Below are 25791 nucleotides of genomic sequence, written 5' to 3' on the forward strand. Positions count from 1 at the left end.
TTGGGTCCCAGTGTAACAACCCTGCACACAGCAGGTGCTCAATAAATAGGCCTGAACCCATTAGTGGGCTGAAGGCTCCTCTGGAACACTCAGGGCTATCCATGAGGCCAGTCTCCTTTCACTTTCTAAGGTGCTTCTGAGCAGACTCTGGTGCTCTGGAGCAGATGGGTGGAGCTGCCTTAACCACAGGGCACGGAGTTGAGAAAAAGCAAGTGACTTCTGGGACACCAACTATGAGAGCCACTGTTCGTGCCAGGTTCTAGAGTCGGCATTTTTTTTTTTTTTTTTTTTGAGACGGAGTCTTGCTGTGTCGCCCAGGCTGGAGTGCAGTGGCATGATCTCGGCTCACTGCAAACTCCGCCTCCCAGGTTCACGCCATTCTCCTGCCTCAGCCTCCCGAGTAGCTGGGACTACAGGCGCCCGCGACCACGCCCGGCTAATTTTCTTGTATTTTTAGTAGAGACAGGGTTTCACTGTGTTAGCCAGGATGGTCTCGATCTCCTGACCTAGTTGATCCACCTGCCTCGGCCTCCCAAAGTGCTGGGATTACAGGCGTGAGCCACTGCGCCCGGCCTCGGCATATTATTTCTAACCATCCCCCAAGTCCTCCAAAATAAGTGTCATTATCCCCACTTTGCGGTGGTAGAGAGTGAAGCTGAGTACTTGACTGCTTTGCCCAACAGGTGGCCAGGACTCAAGGATGCAAACAGACAGTGACAATGATGCACGATAAACAGGAGGATAAAGTGAGGTGTGCACAGTGCCCTGAGAAGGGGTACATGGTGGGTGCAGGCAGGGGAGATGTGGGGAACTCAAGCCCACGTTTCTCTCTATGCAAAGCTCATATTCTCTCCACTGTACTGTTCTGCCTCTGGATTTCAGGAAGCACTGGGATATCTTGTAATACAGAGTATTTTCCCAGGGTAAGAATGAGACATACGCCTGAAACATCCCATAATTTGAGCCAGAAGAGCTGAAACCTTAGGCTGGGCCATGAGCAGCTGAAGCACCCATTGGGCTGGTCCCAACGCTGGGCTGAGGCTGAGGTGGCAGGGGAACTGAGAGCAAGGATGGAGCTCAAGGAGCTGTGTGGAGGCCCAGCTTCCAGGGCAGTCCAAAGCAGCCCTCTCTGCTGCTAGAAAGGATGCTAAGCATGTGACGTGGATTAAAAAAGATGGTGGCAGGAATCATTATCAGTGGTGCTTACAGAAGTTTGTTCTAAACCAACCATTCATTATCTATTGCATTAGCAAAATTGATTTTTTTTTTTTTTTTTTTTTTTTTGGAGACGGAGTCTCGCTCTGTTGCCCAAGCTGGATGGAGTGCAGTGGTGCGACCTTGGCTCACTGCAACCTCCGCCTCCCAGGTTCATGCGATTCTCCTGCCTCAGCCTCCTGAGTAGCTGGGACTACAGACACACGCCACCATGCCCAGCTAATTTTTTTTTTTTTTTTGTATTTTTAATAGAGACGAGGTTTCACCATGCTGGCCAGGCTGGTCTGGAATTCTTGACCTCGTGATCTGCTCGCCTCAGCCTCCCAAAGTGCTGGGATTACAGGAATGAGCCACCGCGCCTGGCCAGCAAAATTGATTTTATTTTCTATTTTGAGACTGGCTCTCACTTTGTTGCCTAGGCTAGAGTTCAGTGGCACGATGTCAGCTCACTGCAGCCTGTATCTCCCAGGCTCAAGCGATCCTGTACCACTTCAGCCCCCGCAACCTAAGTAGCTGGAACTAGAGGCATGCACATTATGCCCCACTAGTTTTTAAATTTTTTGTAGAGACAGAGTCTCATTATGTTGCCCTTGCTAGTCTCCAACTCCTGGGCTCAAGCAATCTTTCTGCCTCGGCCTCCCAAAGGGCTGGGATTACAGGCATGAGCTGGGCACCAGGCCACAAAATTGATTTTAGAAAAATTAAAATAGTGTGCCTGTGAATATGGGAAACCAGCACTCATTGGTGGTTACATCAATTTGGAGACCCCTTTGGATAGCAGTTTTTCAGTGTGTATTAAGAACCCTCAAAGAGAACAAAAAACACCTAAACAGCCTTTAACTAGTAACTTTTTTCATTCTGAGAACTTGATTCCAACAAGAAAAATCCAAAAGAGGAAAAAGGCTTTAAGAAAAGACATCTTTAGAGACACTGTTGGTAATGTTAAAATGTCCGAATAATCCAAATGCTCAGCAACTGGAGAACAGTAACATGAATTGCGCTCGATGTTCTCCAGCCTTTGAAGCTAGAGGCTAAGAACACCACAAGAGAACACAAATATGCTGAGGAGGCAACGCTAAGTGAAAACCGGCGGGTGGCAGACTGCAGACACTGTCAACCCGGCATGTGCCAGACACAGGAGACTTTCCAATAGGAAGATAGAAATGCATGATAAACACAGATCTGATTTCTAACATAAAAATATACCTCTATCTTCTCCAAAGAATTCTCTTTCAAATATATGTTAGTATAACCTTTCTTAGTACTTAAGAGTTACTTCTAGGAATCTCCCTGAAGGACATGATTTCTCATTCAAACAGATTTAGGTGCAGGGATGCTTATTACAGTCTCATTCATTATGGTTAAACAACTGGAAATGCCTTGATATCCAGGAATAGGGGAATGATAAAGTATGCTTGAGCTATACAGTAAGACATTATATGACTATTGAAAAGTTTCTTGAAGAATTTTAACTGGGGAAATGATCATGACATAATGTTAAAAAATTACTACTACACGAAAGGTATATCAAATATCTAAGTATGTTATTTATATACAGAAACATGGTGAAAATATACCACAGTGGTAGAAGTTTAGGTTGTGAAGACTTTTTTTTCCTTATACATTTCTGAATTGTTCCAAGTTAAAACAAAACAAAACACAAAACAAAAAAAACCCCACATACTATTTTTTTTTTTTTTTAAAGCTCTGTCACCCAGGCTGGAGTGCAGTGGCATGATCAATGCTCACAGCAACCCTAAACTCCTGGGTTCAGGCAATCCTCCTGCCTCAGCCTCCTGAGTAGCTAGGACTACAGTTGCATGCCACCATGCCTGGCTAATTTTCAAAATTTTTTGTAGAGAGGGGGATCTTGCCATGTTGCCCAGGCTGGTCTCAAACTCCTAGGCTCAAGTGATCTTCCTGCCTAGGACTCCCAAAGCGCTAGGAGTATAGGTGTGAGCCACTGTGCCAGGCCAAAACACATACTTCTTTACAATTGAAAAATAATGAAAGGAAAGACATAGTCTACTTTTTAATTGCCACCTCAAAGTTAACCCCAAATTTTCCAAAATTCTAAGTTCAAGTGGGTAGAGAGTTTGCCCTTCATGCAGCACACTTACCTGTGAGTGCTAGGGAGTGGCTGAGAGCTCGGGGGTGGGAGGAGAGGCCCACTGCAGTGCCCACCACAGTGCCCGCTGCAGGGGTGGCTGCACCCCGAGAATGGTGGGGGCATCTTCAGGAGCGGCATGCTGGTGGAGGGTAGATGGGAGCTCTGACATGGCCCTGGAGTGTGGGGGGCAGTGGCAGCAGCAACAGGGCACTCTGAAGCCTGGGCAGGGAAAGGTGCTGCCGGGGTGGTAGGCAGCAGGTGTGGGTGGGGCGGGGAGCCAAAGGAGCTGGGGTGAGACGGGATTAGAGATGCTGGCTGGGGGTGGTGGCCGGTGGGGCTGTTAGGGGGAGCAGTGAGGTCTGAGTGCTGGTGGTGCTCCGAGACAGGGAAAGCCTCACCTGTGGGCAGAGGGAGGAGAAAGGGGTCAGAATGGGAGCCCAGACCTGGGAAGGAAAGCCCACAGGCTCACTGCCACAGCATCCTGCTTCTGTGACAAGAGGGCACAGCCTCTCAGCACAGGGGACCCTGGAGCTGCAGAAGATTCTGTGTGGGCAGCAACACAGCTGAGCAGGCTCAAGGAGCCCAGGCCCAAGCAAGAAGGTACTAGGAATGCTGATTCCACACAAGGCTCCATGCCTTTTCTGAAGCATGAGCAGAGGATATGCATTCTGTCTCTGAGGGTCTCTCTAGGATCTGCTTGTACACAGGTGCTCCTCAGCCCTGGAGGATGATCTGCAGAAGACAGTGGAGCAGCAGGCCCAGGCTCTGCCTCTGTGCCACGTGTACCACAGCAGCAGGGCATGCCAGACCCCTGAGGGCCCCAGATTTCAGAGAAGTGGGAAAAAGGTTCTGATGACTCTCTAGCTTATGTACCAAAATTAATGGAATTATATACTGCTCAACACTCATAATTCTGGGGGCAGACCCACTTTGAAGAACTCAGCTCCTTCATTTAGAAGTATGACAGTAAATCATATTTACATAATAAACCAATAACCCAAGAGTTTTGTCTCTGGGTCTCTGAGAGTTATTTCAGGGTCAAAGAAGACTTACACAGCTGCTAAATTAGCTAATAACGATTACGGCTTACACTGCCAATCTCTTGGGCATTTAACTTCAGTGCTTTTATACCCATCCCTTAGGTGGGGAAGTCAAGGCCTAGGAAGACAAGGTTGCCCAGGTCCTCTGTGGTGCTGCAGGGGTCAGGTGATCTAAGTCCTACGACTCCACTTTCTACTCAGACACACCTCACCGGATGCCCTCTTGATCCAATGTGAACTACCAGAGCCAATGACAACTTTGAGAGGCAAACGTTTTTCTATTAGCAGTATTTTTCAAGTTCAGAGTTGTGGGGAAAGGAGTTCCAGAGATAGTCAAGGTCTAAGCTGCCCCTGCTTCCACCAGAACAGTTCCACTTTTACTTATTTTAGTAACCAGTCTTATGATTTGTTTGAACAAAGTGGATAGGAAAACACAGCTGTCCACATTTATAGGGCCTGGCTCTCTCCCGAGCCTGGAGACTCACCGGGGATGGTAGGAGGACTCCCAAGAGAGCTGCCTGGCATGGCCCCACTGGAATGTGGGGAATTCCAGAGGCCCGAGAGCTTATGTGCCGACAGGAACGAGCTAGGATCCCAGTCTCCTGAGTTCCCAGGGCAGGAAGAGGAGGACGAGGATGAGGATGATGAGGAGGAAGACGAGGACGAATGAGAGTCATCTCCACAAGACTGTGATTTGCAGGATGTGTGTGACAAGGAGATCTGGAGAAGGGGGAGGAAAAAGGCTCACGGTCAAACAGCAAACATCGGAGCTGACCCTCTGCTGCCTCAGCTTTTCCTGAGGGAGCTCCTTCTCCTCCAGGCCATGTGCCATAGCAAAAACACAATGAATACAACTCCAGCTATAAGAACAAATGAGGGCCAGGCCTTTGCTGGGAAAGGGCTGTGGTGGTCCCACTTACATGCAATGTGTGGAGACTGGGGAGAGAGACTCTGGTAGGGGCAGAGACTGCCTGTGAACTGCGGGCCTTTGGGGAGTAGAGAGCGGCCAATGACAGGAAGGGCCTTTTGACCAGGAGTCCTGAAGCTAAACTGTTCCTGGGTAAAAGGGAAGATCTGCAGCGACGTGAGAAATGAGGAAAGTCTGGCCGTCGTGATTCATGAAACAGCAGACTTAGATGACTCCCAAGTGTCTGTCCTTCTAACTAGGGCACATTTCAGACCCTCAAACTCATCTCTGTCTCCCATGTCATACTGGTTGGCTTTCAAGCTGCCACAGAGCCGAAGGCAGCAGGCTCGTGATCTACCAGTACCTATGAGTGGGCCCTCATCCTGTGCACAGACCACCCTGAGGGACTGACCAGTGGGCTGCCAGAAGTTTCTCTTCTTCCCCCAAATCTGAACTTGAGCTGCCAATGCTGTGCCAGTGCAGCCCAGAAGTCTCTCAGTGCCTGGGCATGGGAGCTGCCCAAGGAGAGCCACCTGAGGACAGGGAACAGCCTGACTTCCTTGGGGAGGAGCCCTCCTGCATTCAGGGACCCCTGTCAGCGGTTACCTACCGCCACTGCATGTTCTCGACCTGTCTGCCTTTCATCTTCCTCCATGCTCTTTCGGCAACTCTGGCAGACCCACAGAGGCATCTCGCCTAGGAGATTCTTGACGAGCTTTGGCATGAAGTCAGGGGGCAGCTTCTCACCCTGCAACACCAGTCCATTTTGAGAAGGGCCTTCTTCCCAGCCTTTGCGTTCCCGGTGACACAGCAGGCAGCAAGTCTGCACAGGCTGGCTGGAGGCGGGGGGGACCTGTCCAACAGACAGAAACAGGGTTTCCCAGGAGGGGAAAGGCTCTCCTTCAAAATCATAGTAACAATATTAGTAATGCCACTTATTACGTGCCAGGCACTGGGTTAGGCACTTTTTAGACATAATTAAAATTTAGTCCTTGTAACAGCTCTGCAAACGAGGTGTTCTTATTCCCATTTTTTAAGATGAAGAAACAGATTTCAAGAAGTTAAATGAGTTGCCCAAGGTTATAAAGCTAGCGAGTGGTTGAACCCTAGTGAGTCTGGCTCCAAAACTCATGCTCAAATATCCTAATTCTCTGACATCCCCAAATCTTAAAGGTTAAAGAGAAGATGGCCCTTCCCTCTCTGGCATGGCTGGGAGTGTCCACAATTCTTGGGCTGCCTGTACAGCCCAGGGACCAATGCCCATCTGGAAGGAAAGAATGCTTTTAGTCAGTGGACAGTTTAGGAGAATGTGTGGGTTTTCTGAAGAATTGCACAATTCCCTTAGGATCGCAGCAACATTTTGGAGGAGGCGTTTGTACAGCTAGTCAGAAAGCATCAACTCAATGGGAAACTGTGTCAGAGGGAAGGTAAGGCTCTGGTTGGTGCTCCTGAGAGGTAGTGAGTATGGTGAAAACAGTCTGGGCTTTGAAATCAAACAGATATGCATTCTAATTCCTGCCTGAACACATACTGGCTGGGTGACCTTGAGCAAGTTATTTAACTTCTCTGGGCTCCAATTCCTACCTACCTTGCAGAGTTGTTGTAAGGATCATCACTGCGTAGCAGGTAAAGTGTCTACCCTGTGTATGCCCATAGCATAGGCCCAATACAGTCATTATTTGGACTTTTTTTTTTGCCTTCTGTGACAAACTTGACTTAGAAATATAACTCAGGCCGGGCGCGGTGGCTCATGCCTGTAATCCCAGCACTTTGGGAGGTCGAGGTGGGCGGATCACGAGGTCAGGAGATCGAAACCATCCTGGCTAACACAGTGAAACCCCGTCTCCACTAAAAACACAAAAAAATTAGCTGGGCATGGTGGCAAGCACCTGTAGTCCCAGCTACTCGGGAGGCTGGGGCAGGAGAATCGCTTGAACCTGGGAGGCGGAGCTTGCAGTGAGCCAAGATCTCGCCACTGCACTCCAGCCTGGGCGACAGAGCAAGACTCCGTCTTAAAAAAAAAAGAAAAGAAAAACAAATATAAGTCTGTAGGTTTGCTTTCACATTGAGGGGTCCTGACTGGGAGACTGATTACGTTTAATGCCTTCAATTAATAGCTTCCTATATCCTACAACTTTGTATCTGCCCCCACTCTGACACTGGGCTTGACTATGTCACTTTGGCCAATGGGATGTTAGCAAATAGGCTGCCAGCCATAAACCTGAAAGGTGTGTATACATTTCCACTTGTTTCCATGCACGGCTGGGCTTGCTCACTCCTGAACCTCTGCCATGGCCTGAGAGCGAGACCAGGCTAGCTGCTGGAGGGATGTGAGAGACTTGTGGAGAAAGCGAAGTCTTCCCAGCTGATTGGCCAGCTGATCAGAGAAACAGGAGTGAGCCCAGCCGAGAGCAGACTCATGAGAGATAGAAAGTGGTATTGTTTTAAACCACTAGGTTTTGGAGGTGGTTTGTTATGCAATGGTAGTTAACTGACATACCTTCCAAACTTACCCAACACTGGGTAACATGTGTCTGCAGAGGCCTACGGGAATAATAAGGGTATCACCCTCATCCTACCAATAAGATAATGCCATCATTTTTCTCCCATGAAATTACTTTCTCATAATGAGTTAGCATCAGGGTATCCTTAAACCTCTAATGTTACCATTACACTGACTTGGGTCCTTGGTTTCTCAAAAAAGAAAGGAACCAAACAGTAGTACCAGAAGCATAATGAAACTTTCGGAAGTACAAGGAACTTAGAAAAAGAGTACCAGAGAGACAGAAATTTTACATGTGGAACTCACAAAAGATACAGCCTAAATCAGTGTCTGCCAAGGGAACATTTCAATGAGCAAGACAGTTGTTTAATGGCAACTGCAGGGGTGGAAGGTGGATAGAGAAGGATGGTATTCAGAGAAATTAAGGCAAAGAGGAAACTTTCCATAGCTACGAAATGCCACAGTAACTCTAGATAGAGTCCCTTTTCCTGCCATGATGATGACCACAAGGCGAGCACCAAGACATGTAATTTTACTACAACGGTTTCATTTCATTTGCATGCTAGGTTCGAAAGTCAGTACATACAATTAAAATCTTGTATAGTTATTCTCGAAATTCTTTTTTTTTTCTTCTTTTGAGACGGAGTCTCGCTCTGTCGCCCAGGCTGGAGTGCAGTGGTACGATCTCGGCTCACTGCAAGCTCCGCCTCCCAGGTTCACGCCATTCTCCTGCCTCAGCCTCCCGAGTAGCCGGGACTACAGGTGCCCGCCACCACGCCCGGCTAATTTTTTTGTATTTTTAGTGGAGACGGGGTTTCACGGTGTTAGCCAGGATGGTCTCAATCTCCTGACCTCGTGATCCGCCCGCCTCGGCCTCCCAAAGTACTAGGATTACAGGCGTGAGCCACTGTGCCCAGCCTGAAATTCTTTATGTGGCCTATAAAGCACAATATACAGTCATCCCTTAGTACTCATGGGGGATCAGTTCCAGGACACCCCCCAGATACCAAAATCTGCAGATGCTCCAATCTCTAATATAAAATGGTGTCATATTTGTATATAACCAATGCACACCCTCCCACAATCTCCAGATTACTTATATTTAATACAATGTAAATGCTATGTAAATAGCTGCTATACCGTATTGTTTAGGGAATAATGACGAGGCAAAAAGTCTATACTTGTTCAGTATAGACACAACCATCCTTTTCTTTCCTTGAATATTTTCTATCCACAATTGGTTGAATCCACAGATGTGGAGGAATGACTGTATATGGTTTTGTAGTTATAACCAACAATTCAAATGTGTAATAAAACGTATGATACGTGTGTTTTCTGTTTTTAAAAGCAAATACACAATTCTTATAAATTAAGTATGTAATCAGTGTGACTGCACTTAGTGCCAAAGTACTTGTGGAAGGCACTGGGGCACAGTGGAAACAACACTGGCTTTGGCATTAATCCTGGCCTCTATCACTTACCAGCTGTAAGATGCTGGGCTAGTTCTACTTACCCTCTCTGTTTGCTCATCTGTAAAATGGGATTAAGTCCTAATTTGTAGGGTCAGCTGTGAGAAATAAATGTGATAAAGCACCTAGTCCAGTGCTAGGCACATAGATGTTGCTGAACACATGGTATTCATCATTAACACGACAGGAACAATAGGAAACAATAAATGGTCACTGCATTTTACACAAACGTGAGTCTCTCATATATGATGAATCTAAACTGACTTGTTAGAAATCTTAATCTCTCCCCTCAACCCCATGAAGTCATTCCCTAAGTTCCCAAAATAATCTCTGCCTTTTTCTATTTCATGCTTTCGCTAAAGGTGATTCCTTGCTTAAAACCCACTTTCTTCTCATGTTTTTCCAATGACTAGCTGAGACTAAAGGCTCAATTTAAGTCCAACCTCCTCTAGGCTTTCTCCTCTCGTAATTCACTTCTCCTCTCCCATCTCCTCCTAGTACACTGTGCCTTGGTTACAGTAGTTGTGTCTTCTGCACAATTTATTTACCTGTATCTTCCATCCCTTCTACAAGAGGCAGGTGCCAGGTCTGATTCCTGTCTGGATCCCTCACAGTGCAGCACAGGGCCTGGCTTCAGGCATGGACTCAGTGGGCCATGTGGTAGAGAACTCAGATTTGCTAGGTGTCCCCATGGCAATGCAGCCGGCAGGCAGTCCAATGAGACACTGCTTGAAATTACTGCTGCCTACAGAGAAAGGCCCATCTGTCCACCTGACCTCCAGAATGGTTCCAATCTTAACCACGTTAAGAGTAAAAGACTGCATTCTTTAGGGATTATAATGAGATGCCCCCAGTTAATGGAAATAATGTGACTCTCCCGAGAGCCAAAATGGTACACAAAATAAATGAGATTAGCCATCACTAGAAGTGACTTTACAGGATAGGTTGTCTTCCTAGTTAAAGCAAGAAACACAGGGCCTGAAAAGCTAATTAAGCTCTAATTGAAGCTGCCCACAGAACTGAGTGATGATACCACCCATGCTGCATAAAGCTGCCCACAGGATTAAGTCACATTAGAGATACAAAGCACTTAGCTCAAGGGATCCAGGCTGTAGGCACTCAATCTATTATCTAAGCCCCTTGGCTGTTCTGTTCTAAGTCTACATTGAAGACTAGTTTATCCACTGTCCTCTCTGAGTTTGGTACACTTGAGTCCTTCTTTGAGGCCCAGGCAGTTTGAGGGGCCACCCCTAAAGCTGATGTCTGAACTCTAGGCCGTGGCGCCTGCCCCTGGGTATGATGCCTTGTGGAACTGGGAACTTTCCTCTGCTACTTTCATCTCCACTTTAATTGCTAGAGGGTGATGAGAATCCCAAGCCCTAGAGATGTTATATTTATAGTCAGTAATGCCACTGGTTCCTTCAAATTTTTGCTTTGGCAGAGAACAGCTCTTGGTTCAGAGTTCCCTTTGACTGTGATCTGCTGCCATTTCCCAAATTCTGGCATTCATGACCCCTTATGCCCTGAAAAGTCGGTCAACCCAGACTTTCAATCAGCTGCTCCCAAGCTGTATTTTTAGCACCTGGCACAGTATTCCTACACAAAGAAGAGATCAGTAAATGTTCATCGAATGAATGAAAACTCCAACCATTTTTCTTCATCACAAAGGCTGATGGAGCTGATTCTTGAATCCAGCAGCCCTGGGCAGCAGCCCATTGTTCCTGCTCACCTCAGTTTAAATTTCAGAGCCTCTGAGGATGCAGGTCTAGCCTTAGGCAAAAGATGAGGGAAGAAAAGTTCTGGGGGTTCTACTGATTTGGGATCTCCTCAAAAAAGCTCCAAGATAATTTTTCTTCACTCTAAGCACAACCAGAATCTCTGGAGAGTGTGAGATTACTCACAAGGGATCCATGCTGTAGCATGCACATCCCCAGAGCAGTGAAGGGGCCAAGTGAGCTCTAGGTGCACTCTAGGGCCTAGGGGGCTGGCATCTGTAGCCATTAAAACCATTATCTCTGCTCCCTTACCAGATCAGGCCCAAGACTTTTTTGTCTTGGCCTGAGAAGCATTAAGTTAGGGCATTCTAGTTTTTCCTGGATAAAAGAGAGATAAAATCAAAGGAAGAGGAAGCCACTTTTTTTCATGGAACACCATTTTTTAACTGAAAGAATGACTTACTATTTAGACTTGGGTATTGGCAGACATTTTCTCAAAAAAATGAACAATGAATAAAATGAGCCTGTCACTTCGAGGAAAACAACTGACAGTATTTGTGGGCAATGACATAAAATGCAAGCTTTCAAGTGAAAATTAAAATTCTGAAACTTGCATCTACCATCATGAGTTTGACAGCTTCCAAATACTTGAAGACTTTTCTGATGAAATTGGTGGTGATATTAACAAATGTTATCTTTTGGCATTGTAAAATGAAATGGAAAACATTTGGAAGATGTGCAAAATCCAGTGAGCCTATTTTCCAAATGACCAAAGCATGATGGATTCAAAGCACTGGCTCGACCAATAGATTTTAGTGTAAATGAGTATGAAGACTTCACTGATATGGGCTCAAATTCAATAATGGAAATTATTTGGAAAGGCTACTGAAACATTCCTCCCTTTCTCACTTATATATTTGTGTGAGGTTGGATTTTTTTTCATATACTTCAACCAAAACAATGTATTGCAAAAGACTGAATACAGAAGCATATATGAGAAGCCAGCTTTAGTCTATTAAGCCAGATGAAAAGAAATTTGCAAAAATGAAAAGAAGACCATTCTTCTAATTTTTTTTTTTTTAAGATGAAATCTCGCTCTGTCATCCAGGCTGGAGTGCAGTGGCATGATCTCTGCTCACTGCAACCTCCACCTCCCATGTTCAAGCGGTTCTCCTGCCTCAGCCTCCCAAGTGGCTAGGATTACAGGCGCCTGCCAATACGCCTGACTAATTTTTATATTTTTAGTAGAGACAGGGTTTCACCATGTTGGCCATGCCGGTCTTGAACTCCTGACCTCAAGTGATCCGCCCGCCTCAGCCTCTCAAAGTGCTGGCATTACAGGCATGAGCCACCACACCTGGCCATTCTTCTAATTTTGTTTTGGAAAATGTAGTTTTCATTAAAAATTGTTATGTTAACAAGATAGCTTTAATATTGTCTTTCTTAAATTAGTGACAAAATATTTTAAAGCTTTCTCAGCTTTAATATTTAATTTGGTAAGTATCAATAGATATAAACAACACAAACAAAAGCTCTTTGGGTTCCTCAATAATTTTTAGGAATATATAAGGTCTCCTGAGGTTGGAGGATTGCTCAAGCCCAAGTGACGGAGGTTGCAGTGAGCCAAGATTGCACCATTGTACTCCAAACTGGGTAACAGTGAGAGCCTGCCTCAAAAAAAAAAAAAAAAAAGATAGGTCTCTGGGGGCATGACTCAATTTTCTAGCTTGGCCTTTCTGTCCACAATTTGGGAATAACCCATTGCCAGACCAGACAGCTGTCAAGGACTACTCTGAAGCTGGATTGAATTTCCAGCACTCAGCGTGGCCTCACTCATCCCATGGATTCTTTTTCATCTCCAGAGTTTGTGTATGTTCGTACAGGATTGCCCCAAGACACATGCTGTATCTAACCAGCTGCCCTGCAACAGGTCCCAAATTCTATTTTGAAATGGCCCATTAGAGCACTCTACTCTCAAGGCACCCAACTCCAAGAGCCTCTCTGTCACCAAGGCAGGCAGAGGACAACACCAGCAGCTAAAATTCCCTTTCAGAAGCAGAGAAAATGATTAATCCTCAGCCTAGAAAAACTCATTGTCATAGTTATCATCAGTCACTCTTCCATTCACCCATTCATTCCCTCATTCAACATTGTCAGAGTCCCTATCTCCTGCCAATTGTGCTAAGTGCCGGGAAACATCTACCCTTGACAATTCCTATTCATTCCCTAAGATTCTGGTCAAAGGTCAATGAAGCTTTTGCTGGTCAAGCTAAGCACAACTGATTCTATTTAGTATAACATCATCAAAATGTGCCACAGATGTATTCTGTCTGTTCCTAAATTCCTGGTAGAATGTGAGCCCTCTGGGGGCAGTGTGTGGACCTTGGTCATTTAAGTATGCCCAGGAACCTAGGCTTGGCTTGGGCCTGACACATTGCAGGCATTCACTGAATAAATAAATGAAAGCTTAAAGCCCATCTGGCTCATGTCTCAGCTGTTCAACACAAAGGCAGAATTTAAAACAGAGCCAAAACAGTGCATTTCCCAACATGCTATGAGTCACTCTGAGCCACTGATGAGAGGGCAATCAGTGAGAAGAATCTCAGACTATTCTAATGCTGACAATCAGAGCTGCAGTTAATTCTAAGAGAGCTGACACAACCCCACCTCAGTGCCCTGGAGCTGTTACCCAAACTTCCATGCAGGCTGTGGGCTCAGGCCCTTCCAGGAGGTAGAACAGCTGTTTCACACTACGAGACTAGTCAGTGGAGAATCCTTTCTGGTTGTACAAGCTCGGTTGGGAGTGAGTCTCTCTGATCCTAGTGACCTTAACCCTAAAACTTTCTCAGTTTTAATATCCCCACAAGGCTAGCGCATCCGCTGAACTGCCTCCTGGGTGCAATGAGCCACAAGGAGGGCCCAAGCTGCAGATTTACCTGAATCCTCAGGTCAAACTGCCACTCTGCTACTCTAACCCCAGCACACGTTACTCATGGAGGAGGAAGAGCATGAATTTTGGGGACGAGACACACAGTTGTGAGTTCAAATCCCAGTTGTCATTTTCAATATGATCTTGGAATATTACTCAATTTCTTTGAGCCTCAATTTCCTCATTTATGAAATGGGAATAAAACCATATTTTACAGAGTTGTGAGGACAGAAGGAAATAAATTATGTAAAGTACCTGGCCTGGGCCTGGCACAAAGTAGGTGCTCAATACCCGTTAGTTTCTTTCCTCTTCTGCCCTGGAAGAAATGACAGGGAAACTTACTAAGTGAGACTTGCCCAAACCAAATTTATTTCTTGAAGCAAAGGACAGAAGGACTAGACAAGTGACTTCAAGGCCTCTTTGAACCCCCAGCTCCTTGTTTTCTGGCTATAACTTCCTAATAAAACCTTCAGTGTTTGCAGTTCCACCAGCCCCTTCTTTCTGCTTTAGTTTCCCTACATCATTTTTCACAGTAGATAGATCTACTCGTAGCTACCACTTGTGCTAAGCATCCTAAGCATGGAGGGGGAAATAATAAAGGGAGCTAAGGGCCTTTGGTGGAGAATGAAGGGGAGATGGACTGCAGCATGTTGGCCCACAGGCTGCACAACCATGCAGCTGCTGTACTGGGAGCCACCCAGAGTCTGAAGGATGAAGGCAGGCTCACAGGCACAGAACCGAAGGCACACACACAGGGCCCTTCCCAAGACATAGCATGCCTCTCCTCAGTCCTTCTCTGCTTCTGCACATCCTGCCAAGAAGGACCAAATACATAAAGTAGTCACACCTTCCCATATGCTGTTCCTTCTGCCTTTTTCTTCTCTTTTTTTTAGGCTCGATCTGGGTGTTACATCCTCTTAAGTCCACAGGAAGAATGAACTTGGCTTTGCTCTAGGATATCCTAACACTCTTTTGTTTAAAAACGTATCTCTAGAATAGAGCTTATCATATATATTCTAGTGGTTGAAATCTGTCCTTTCCACAATACTGTGAGCTTTTCAAGGGCAGAGCCTGTGTCCCACAAGTCACTGTATTGCAGTCATTCAGCAGAAGCTGTAGCACAGAGTAGGCACAGGTAAGTGTTTGGATACACAATGGAAGATTATACACAATGGAAGTTGGCAAATATCATTAATAGATCAGAACTGGGGGAAGGTTTTTTGTTCTGTTTTAAACTAAGGTTGTTTCTGTTCTTGTTTATGGAAAAGCTCCTCCCTGGGAAACCCACTGTTTGAAGAATACCCTAGGTCTCCTCAAAGATCCCCCTGGCACCCTCAATTCAGCAGCTCCCAGACCCAGTCACATGTCAGAGTCACTTGGGAACAATTCAACAATAGATACCTGGGATCCAGACCTGGAGACTGATTCTGTAAGTCTGGGATAGGGTCCAGCAAAGCACAGGGGATCTGATGATTATTAGGTTGGGGCAAGGGAGAGGTGGAATCAAGCAATCACAGCTGTCTCTCCCACTGAGAATTACTTTCTCACATGCTATCAGAGAATGTATTGAAGCACATCACCTTCTCTCTCCTGCTTAAAACCTTTCATTGATTCTTCACCACCTACAGGATAAAGCCTAAACCTCTTGGTGTGGTTTTCAAGAACCCTGCTAGCCCCTTCAGCCAGATCTCTCCCGACTCTCCAAATGAGTGGTGCTCGCCCTGGGTCTTTGTACAAGTTCCTTCCTTTGTTTAGACTCCTTTCTACCACCTTGTCCTTTGGAGAACTTCTACACAACCTTGAAGACTCAGCTCTGAGAAGCATTCTCTGACCCATCTTCCTCTAGGTTATGTCTTGGGCAACCCTGACACCAAATATCTACAATATTTAGAGCTACCACTTGTGTTAAGCATACCGCACTTGTTGGACCCTAACATTAACCATGTAAGACTGGATTGTCTTTTCTTTTTTTTTTTTTTTTTTGAGAAAGGAGTCTCGCTCTGTCGCCCAGGCTGGAGTGCAGTGGCGCGATCTCGGCTCACTGCAAGCTCCACCTCCCAGGTTCACGCCATTCTCCTGCCTCAGCCTCCAAAGTAGCTGGGACTATAGGTGCCCGCCACCATGCCCGACTAATTTTTTTGTATTTTTAGTAGAGACAGGGTTTCACTGTGTTAGCCAGGATGGTCTCGATCTCCTGACCTCGTGATCCGCCCGCCTCGGCCTCCCAAAGTGCTGGGATTACAGGCATGAGCCACCGTGCCCAGCCTGGATTGTCATTTTATACATGAGAAAACAAACCAAGAGGCTGAAACACTTCCAAAGGCCACTTAATACGGTCCAGGATTTGAACCTTTATTCAGAGGAAGCCGATGCTATATCTCCTTCTAGCATTACTGCAATTACTATACACACGTTCTCTAGACTATGAGCCCCTTGTGGGAAGGGACTATGTCTGATTCACTTCTGCATGCGCAGCTAGCCCAGGCCTGGCACAGAGCTGGGATCGGTTAGTGTCTGCACAATAAATGCCATGTGAAATAAAACTGGGCATCACAGCATGCGAATGGCTGGCCTAAATGAATAACTGCCAGCCTGGCCCAGTTGTGGGGGCAGACAAGAACAAAGTGGTAGAATCCTTACTTATTATAATTTTTAACAGCCATGTATTGAGTATATAAGGTCCACACACAATACATTTCCCCCCAAATAAATTAAAACATAGACCCTGCTCTAAAAAATTCTAGATGAGGTAAGTAAAGGTGTTAGGATCATCCATCTGATATCAGAAATTAAAAATTTTAAACTCAGCTGGGTGTAGTGGCATGCACATGTAGTCCCAGCTATTTGGGAGGCTTAAGGAGAAGTATCACTTGAGTCCAGGAGTTTGAGGATAGCCTGGGCAACATAGCAAGATCCTATCTCTAAATTAAAAAAAAAATTAAAATCCTAAGTGGGTAAGTCTTCATTTTCAAAGGTCTTTTGACATTTTTATATAGTGAGTCTCTACTGGCTTACAAAGAAGAACCAGAGGTGGCAAGGATCCCCTCAGTATCATTTCCTCCTACTGACAATGGAAGTAGTGCAGGCTGGGCAGGCACTGATTCTAAGGGGGAGGTCCCCAAAGATAGGAACTATCTTATCCATCTGTGCACCCCAAATAAAGGTCCTGCCTGGCACAGAGGTGGTTTTGATAACTGCTGAGTGAATTAAACATAATGAGATACTTTTATTAAAGATACTGACTAATCATCTGCTCCAATTTCTTGAGGGAGCAGTGGAAGAATTGGATCTCTAGAGTCCCTTTAAACTAGACTGGGCAAAGTCCCAGAGGACAATGTGGAGGGAACAAGAGGTGGGGAAGGGTAGGATGAGCTCACCTCTCCTCACCAACTGCTGGCTTACATCCTAGCAAGTCTCCTGGGGGCTTATTGAGTGTACACTGGATTATAAACTCAGTGGTCCAAGAGAGATGAAAGACAGCTAGCAGAGCTAACAGGCCAGAACACTCAGGCTTTGTATGGCCACCTGGCACAGCTCCTGCCCCCTCTCTTAGGTGAGGCGCTTCTATGTACTAGCTGCTGCATAGGTTGCTTCTCTTGTGAAGTATTATTATTTTAAAAGGAGACGGTGTTTCCCTCTCTCCCCCAGGCTGGGGTGCAGTGGTGTGCACATGAAGTCCTGGGTAACTTAATTCCTGGGTTCAAGCAATCCTCCCGCCTCAGCATCCCAACTAGCTGAGACTATAGGTGTGAACCCATGCCCAGCTAAGTTTTGATTTTTTTTTTTTATAGAACCAGAGATCTCACTATGTCACCAATGCTGGTCTCAAACTTCTGGCCTCAAGAGATCCTCCTGCCTCAGCCTCCCAAAGTGCCGGGATTACAGGCGTGAGCCACCAAGGCCTCTTGTGAAGTTCCTGATGGGGTCAGAGAGAAGCAACTTGCGGAGTCACAAAGCTAGGAGGCTAAGCTGGGAATTCAATCCAAGTCTCTAAACACTATTCCCCACTGTCTCCTACAATTGCTTTTTCAGTTGTTCTTTGTTTTTTTTTGTTTGTTTTGTTTTCCTTTGCTAATAAGGTAGTAACTGTTTCAGCCTTCTTGTGCTATAAACGAGGATTTGGGTTGTTAGGAAACAGATCAATGTGGTTTAGTGGCCTGAAACAATTGAAAGCCATTTGGGATCCCAATTAAACTCAAGGTCCTGCTTTAAATGTGTACAGGTTATGCCAATGAGTGAAGGGGCCTGGAAAAAACCAAAGATGCCTAAGGAGCATATGCTGTCTAAAAGGGCCAAATGCTACTCAGAGACTACTGATTACTGCCTTGTGGAAAAGTGGACCCAGCATCACCATATCTTTAGTTTAAAAAAGAGCCCCAAATCCAAATGTGTGGGAAACCTTTTGATCTTTAAAATATTGGCTCAAATGAAAATAAAAACAGAAACAAAACAATATGTGAGCTGGGGCATTACAACAAGCCTGTGGACTGGAAGTGGTCTTATTTGCCACCTTTGGATTCAGTTTGGTATATGACACTGAGTTTCATCTTCCTTATCCACTCTGTAGATGTAAGACAGGGTTATGAGTGGCAATGGGAGCCAGAGTTCCTCACCAAAGACACGCTTGTAGGCAGAGCAATGACTGAACCCTACCCTTACACTAGGTGCTTTGCACCAGGGCACAAAAGCCTGCTTCCAGACCCCACCCCCGGTCAAAGTGGGGCATAACTAGAACCGAATTTACCAGTTTGTTTCCCTTCTTTGGGGCTATAGTTTAAAAAAAAATGTCTTGCTGAAAATCCCCCAAAGTACCTAAAAGTCCTTTTCTTTTCTTTTGTCTGACACCTACAGTTGGAGTCATTTGGGCAAATGTTTAGTTGCTCTGAGTTTCTGTTTCTTCATCTGAAAAATGGAGTAATGATAATTATATCCTCCAGTTTGTTGATCAATATTTGTTAACCACCAGGCACAGGGGTACAATGGTGACTGACATGGCTCCTGAACTCGCAGAGTTCACAAATAAAAACAAATAATCACATCAATGGTCAATTCATCATATTTGTGCTAAACGCTGCGGAGAAATACAGGTGAGGTGGGAAGATTAGAAGTAAGGCATGTAAAGTGCCTGGCACAAATAAATGAATCAGCAGGTCAAGGAGTGGAGTAGGTAAGAACATGGTAGGAACCTAGATGTCAAAGAAATTGATGAAGCTTAGAGCTCTTGGCAAAGTTGTGTCCTTAATAAAAACTGAATGGTTGAGCCATCATCCAAGCTTTTTGGCATCTCTATGTGGCAGAGACCCTGAAGTATTCTATGGTCTGCTGAATGGGAAGAAGAGAAGACAACAGCTTTCCAGCTCTCCCTTCTCCCACTCTCCCTTTTTGGATAACAGCACTCCCACGGGGGTCCCAGAGTAGGCTGGTGGGGGAAGCAGCTTTGGGGTTGGAAGCTAGACCCAGTAGGGGTTGGGGGTCCAACCTGGGGAGTCTCCTACGGAACAGTGTCAGCCTAGGATAGGAGATGGGGATGCGGATGAAGGTGGAGCTTCTGACACTCAGTAAGTGCTGACATTTTCATTAATTAAAAACCTTATTGTGATCTGAGACACAAAGGAAATCAGCATGAAAACTGGGTTACAATAAGCACGGGTTCTGGACTGATTCATTTTCTCTCTCATTCACCTAGTTATTTTTATTCTGAGTTAGCAAGGCCCTGGGCGAGGCGTGGAAGATCAGAGAAAGATGGCATAGCCTGTGTCCCTGTGGAGTTCACAGTCCAGGGCAGGCAACAGACATATCAACACAATGTTTCATCACAGAAAGGGGAGTGCTACCAGAGGGAGGCACAGAGGGCTGTGGGCACAGAGAGGGCACCTGACGCAACTGGGGAGGTCAGGGGAGGCTTTGTGGGAAGGTACCCCAAACGGCAACCCCACTCACATGCACAATTCCAGAGATTCTACTAGAAGGCTGTCAAGAGCCATGCCTTCTGGCTGCACCAGCCTCCCAGAGTCCCCTGCTGCCCGATGCAGTGTCTGCAGAGCCAAACGCATCTTCCGCCACGCCTCATCCTCATCCGGCGCCGCATCCGACCCTCCAAGACTCCTGCAGGAGCCTGCCTTCCTGGGCAGGCTCAGCCAAAAGACCAACTCAAAACTCTTTTGTCAGAGCAAGCTTAGGGAGAGCCACCCAGCCCCGAGTGCCACAACCCTCCCAGAGCAACCGTGGCCCATGTCACCCCCGCCTCTCAGTGAACATTGGCAGGGTACCTCCCATTATCTCCTTTGCTCAAAAGAAAGTGATCTTCTTCCAGGTGGCAAACTGGAAGCTTTGGGGAATCCTCCTACTGTTCACTCTCAGCAGGATTCTCCAAACCTGGGATCTCAAGGTCGGGGTGGGCTGCCTTGCGGAGCAGGGGAGGGAAGAAGGGCAGGTTCTGCTGGGTTTCCACCTCAGTGCAGAAACCCCACCAAAAACTCTTCCGGGCAGCCCGGCTGTCTGCTCCAACTGCTCTGCTGGGGATGGCGAGGAGGCGCCAGGAGACACAGCTGCTGAGGGGGCCGCGGCTGCAGGCGCTGCAGGGGACGGAGTGGAGCCGTTCCCGGGGGCAGAGGGAAGAGGCTGCAGTCGTCCAGTCCCAGAGCCCCGAGATGGCCTGTGGCTGAGGGAGCAGGTGGGCCCGGGGGAGGTGGCGGGCCGAGAGCGGAGCTGCGGCCTCGGGATCACAGCCCAGTCCCAGTCCCAGTGTGGGTGTACGGCCGGAACGCCCGGAGGCGGCGGGGAGAGGGGAGCAGCTTCAGCCCAGTCGCAGGAGCGCGGACCGAGCCTCGGCTTTGGGGAGAGGGGTCCAGCCTCCATTCCCGCCCCGGGGGAGAAAGCTTCGGCGCCGGACCCGGGGGAAAGCTGCTACCCCAGCCGCGGCGGGATGGCCCATCCCCAACCCCGCCCCACTCCCGCTCCCGCTCTGGGAAGGTGAAAGCGCCCGAGCCGCCGAAGTCTCCCCGCTCGCTCCTACCTGCGGGCCGGGCACCAGGTTGGGTTCGTCATCCTCCCTGGGGCCGTCGTGGTCGGGCTCCGCCGGCGCCTCCGGAGGGCCTGCACCCGCTCCCGCCTCCAGGCTTGGCGGCGGCGGGGGCTCGGGCGCCTGGGGCTTCTGCGGCCCCGCGGCCCGAGCCCGCTCGCGCCTGCCCGCACCGCCGCTCGGCCTGCTCCGCCTCCGAGTCATGCCGCCGCTCGCGCCGCTCCCTCGCTCCACACGCCGCGCCGCCGCCGCCGCCGCCGCCGCTACCGCTCCCCTCACAGGACAACAGCCAATATGGCGGCGCCCGGTTCCCCCCCTCCGCCTGCTGCCAACAGGTCAGAGGGCACGCGGAGTCCGCGCCGCCGCACTAGCCCCCGAGGCCGCCTGCGCCATTTTGAATAAGGTCACCACCCGGAGTTCGGTGGGAGAAAAACTTGGTGGGGAGACGCCCTTCCCCCCCTACGCGGGACGGGAAGGATGCAACCTGCTGGAGGAACGCGTGTAATGCGGTGGTAATCGCGCTGCACCACCCTAGCACTTAATAATTGCCTGTTAAATGGATGAGTGAATTAATTTCTATAGTGTTACAATACTTTCACACCCATCGTCTCACTCCTTCCGACAGCACAGCGAGGCAGGTACGGATCATTCCCATTTTGCAGGTGAGAAATATTGAGGCAACATAAAGGCCTGGAAAAGGTTGCTGTACATCATTTTGTTGGAACTCCTGGGCTCGTGGACGGCCTGAGTTGAAAGGGACGAAGGTCTTTATTTGCAACATATGGTCTACTGGGAGTCCAGCGTTCTGTGCTTGGGACAGTGGGACTCAAACCCGACTCCTTGTTCCCGAGTCTGATGGGGAAGGTAGACACGTAGGTACATAGTTACAACCGGTGTGATAACGATGAGACGACTAGGTGTTTCCAAAAAAATAGTATGTGCAGGAGAGGATTTTGGAGTGGTACACAAAGGAGAATTTTTAAAACTTAATAATTATGTATTTAATTGTTAAAAATGGAATTTCCCCCCTCTTTTCTTTTTGTGAATATACTGTATAATACATGTACATGGCACAGATTAAAAAAAAAAAAAGTTTTGAGTGAAGTCTGTCTCATGCCTGGGCTATGTACTCTGAAATTGTGGTTATATGCAGAGTTGCTATTGGTATCAACAGGGGCGGAATCCTGACACTGGCTTCCTAACCCATGGGGCAAGGGCTATTTTGAAAGGAAGAGCTACATGGAAGGCCCTGGAGCTCTCCTTAACTACCAAGAAAATAAATCAAAAATAGTACCTTATCTCACCCAGGGATTAATGCCACTATCAAAGATTTGAAAGACGCAGGGTGAGTCCCATCACATCACCATTACCTCTTCAGTTTGCCCAGAACAGAAGAGAGACGGCGTTGAAGAACAACAGAGCATTATGATAAACTTACTTATTCTGGTAAGAACCCCAACTGCAGGCATTCTTCCAGATGCGGTCCTTCTTGGGACAGATCAGCACAGTTGTTGGTCTCTAATAGGCAACAAGAGGTCTGGTCAATGGTTATTCTTCTGTACCAAACACCAGGAATCCCTTGCATTGATCTGGCAGGGGCAGCGCTAAACCCTCACTGTCTTGCTTCAGGGTATGTCACGCTCTGGACCCAGCCACTTAGTTTACAGGGATTTTTTTTTTTTTTTTTTTTTTTTAATGACAGAGTCTCACTCTATCTCCCAGGCTGGAGTGCAGTGGCGCAATTTCAGCTCACTGCAACCTCCGCCTCCTGGGTTCAAGGGATTCTCGTGCCTCAGCCTCCAGATCAGCTGGGATTAGAGGGACATGCTACCACGCCCCCTAATTTTTTTGTATTTTTAGTAGAGACGGGGTTTCGCCGTATTGCCCAGGCTGGTCTCGAATTCTTGACCTCAGGTGATGCACCTGCCTCGGCCTCCCACAGTGCTAGGATTACAGGCGGAGCCACTGCACCCTGCCAGTTTACAGGGATTTTTTTTTTTACTAAATCTCCATTCTAATGGATATCAGGCTAATTTACTGAGGCACTGATGACATCATCTTGATGGACCTTAAGAAAAGGGAATAGCAGATATCCTGGATGATTTGGTAAGGCATGATGTGTGTGCCAGAGGATGGATAATAAATCTCACAAATATATAGGGGCCTCGCAGTAAGCCATCTAGGAGTCTGGGATATGTTGAGATATTTCGTACAAAGTAAAGGGAAAGCTGCTGTAGATCACACTCACTACTAGGGAAGAGGTGCAATACTTGGGCTGGGGCTTCTTTAGACTTGGTAGGTAACATAGATGTATTTCGATACATTATTACTATTATTATTATTATTATTATTATTATTATTTTGAGATGGAATCTCTGCCACCCAGGCTGGAGTGCAGTAGCGGGATCTCGGCTCACTGCAACCTCTGCCTCCCGGGTTTGAGTGATTCTCCTGCTGGCCTCCGGAGTAGCTGGGGTTACAGGCGCGCACCACCATGCTCAGCTAATTTTTGTATTTTTAGTAGAGACAGGGTTTCACCATGTTGGTCAGGCTTGTCTCGAACTCCTGACCTCCTGAACCTCCGGCCTCAGCCTCCCAAAGTGTTGGGATTACAGGCGTGAGCCACCGCGCCCGGCCTGTATTATTTTGACCAGTTACTGGGTCACCTGAAAGCTGCCAACTTCAAGGCAGGATCATACAAAAAGAGAAACTTTTCTTAGTGGACCAGGCTGCAGAGTAAATAGTTCTGGCTTTGGTCTTAATACTCAAGCATTGGATTTTGGAGCAAACTTATGCTTTCCTTCAGCAAATAGTTATATTCCATTTTAGAAATAGCTCCTGGCTTGCTTCAGGGGTCTGGTGAAATTGGATGCCTGATCCTGGCCTACTAGGTGACCACATGACCTGAACTGAGTGTTATCTGATCTACTCAGCCATAAAATCAGGGGTGCTCAGCAACACCCTGTCATCGAGAGGAAGTGACATGTGTGGGTTGGGTCCATGCAAGTCCTAAAGCACAAGTAGGTTGCCAGAGCAAGTTACTTACATTCCTCTGCTGCCACCCTCTTCTCCATTCCATCCTTCAACCTGGATCAGTGGTTTCATGAACGGTTTAATGATGAGTTGACTAAGGAAGAAAAATCCAAAGTCCAGTTTGCAGATGGCTCTGCATGGTGTGCTGGCTCCAGCCAGAAGCAAATTGCTAGAGTGTTCTAGTCTTCCTCAGACAGGGCCCAAGGGCACAGAAAAGGGAAATCCACGCAAAGACCCTGAAATAAAGACACATCAATTCCTGGCCATTGGATCATGATTTACTCTGTTGTTGAGGGACTTGAGGAAAAAAAAGACTGCAGGCTTAGTGACAGGAAGTTCTGAGGATGACAGATGTGGAAAGATTGCCCAGAATGGCTTCAGAACATAAGGCTATTTGTGTCCCAGATGAACGTTCATCAAAAGAACCTCTTAAAAGTCCGATGGGCAGTATGGCCCCTTCTGTGGCTGTCAGACTGTCTCTTCCCAGCTATTTAAGAACTTATTCAATGGCTCCATGAGGAAACTGGCTCAGCAATTTGGACTGTCTCCTCCCTGAGGCTGGCTGACCTATCTACTCTCAGTGCTGAGTCCAATTTGCAGGAACCAGCCAGAGCTCCTGTGTGGAACCTTACTCTGAGGGGCACACCCGACTCTCTTCTAGCAGGGTGATTACTTTGGACTATGTATTAGGGCTGGTTAGCTGCTGTAACAAACCAACCTCACATAGCAAGAGTTTTAACACCTCAGATCTCGTCTTCCTCGTATCGCAGGCCAATGCCTGTTGAAGGGGACTTGGCAGTCACTCAGGGATCCAGTCTCCTTGGATCTTGTGGCTCTGTCTTCACCTCGGCTCTCAAAGTCCTCTTCATTCATCCAGAGGATGGGAAAGGCAAAAAAGTGAGGGTTGCATGGGACATTTCTATGAGCTGTACCCAGAAATGAATATACATCACTTTTACTCACACGCCATTGGGGAGAATTCCACTGTATGGTTCCCCCAGAGGATAATCCTTCCCTCCTACTTCCTCTCTCCCCAGGCAGCACTGATCTGCCTTCTGTTTCTACAGAATATTTTGCATTTTCATACAGTATGTATTCTGCTTTGCCAGGCATCTTTCCTGCAGCATAATTATTTTGATTCATCCATATTGTAGCGTGTTTAGATAACTCATTCCTTTATACTGCAGAGTAGTATTCCATTGTATGGAAGTATCACATTTTGTATCCATTCAGTGCTGATGAGCAGTCATGACAAACATTTCTCATGCATTAAATTAGCTTATTATGCTGCTCTGAGAACTGGAAGAAAATATATTTAAAGCCCAGTACAGGCTGGGCGCAGTGGCTCATGCCTGCACCTCCAACACTGTGGGAGGACCACTTAAAGCCAGGAGTTTGAGACTAGCCTGGGCAACAAAGCAAGACCCTGTCTCTCCAAAAAAGAAAGAAAGGAAAAAAAAGCTGGCATGGTGGTATGTGCCTGTAGTCCCAGCTACTTAGGAGGCTGAGCTGGGAGGCTTGCTTGAGCCCAGGAATTCAAAGCTGTAGTGAGCTGTGATCACTGCCACTGCAGTCCAATCTGGGTGATAAAGCAAGACCCTGTATCTGTAAGAAATAAATAAAGTCTGGGTGCAGTGGCTCACGCCTGTACTCTCGGCACTTTGGGAAGCCAAGCTAGAAGGATCACTTGAGGCCAGGAGTTTGAGACCAGCCCAATCAACATAGTGAGACCCTCCATCTCTACAAAAAATTAAAAATTTAGCTGGGCGTGATGGCACTCATCTGTAGTCCTAGCTACTAGGGAGGCTGAGGCATGAGGATCCCTTGAGCCCAAGAGTTCAAGGCTCCA

At 47.2% G+C, this 25791-nt stretch overlaps 1 protein-coding gene across 14 annotated transcripts in view; it reads right to left on the reverse strand.

Moving 5' to 3' along the window:
* Nucleotides 1-21334, reverse strand: part of FAM193B (family with sequence similarity 193 member B) — a 34629-nt gene extending 13295 nt beyond the window's left edge. The window contains exons 1-5 of one of the 14 annotated variants that reach the window (XM_034961088.2): nt 20904-21085; nt 19829-20011; nt 6020-6125; nt 4851-5085; nt 3336-3723 (exon numbers count right to left, since the gene is read on the reverse strand). In XM_034961088.2, the coding sequence (XP_034816979.1) occupies nt 3336-3723; nt 4851-5085; nt 6020-6125; nt 19829-20011; nt 20904-20935 (944 nt within the window). In that variant the 5' untranslated portion in view covers nt 20936-21085. The other 13 variants (XM_055113059.1, XM_055113063.2, XM_055113061.2 and 10 more) reach the window with 13 other exon arrangements.
* Between the last annotated feature and the right edge of the window lie 4457 nt (nt 21335-25791).

This window comes from Pan paniscus, chromosome 4 (assembly GCF_029289425.2).
Source record: "Pan paniscus chromosome 4, NHGRI_mPanPan1-v2.0_pri, whole genome shotgun sequence".
In the NCBI taxonomy this organism is placed as follows: domain Eukaryota; kingdom Metazoa; phylum Chordata; class Mammalia; order Primates; family Hominidae; genus Pan; species Pan paniscus.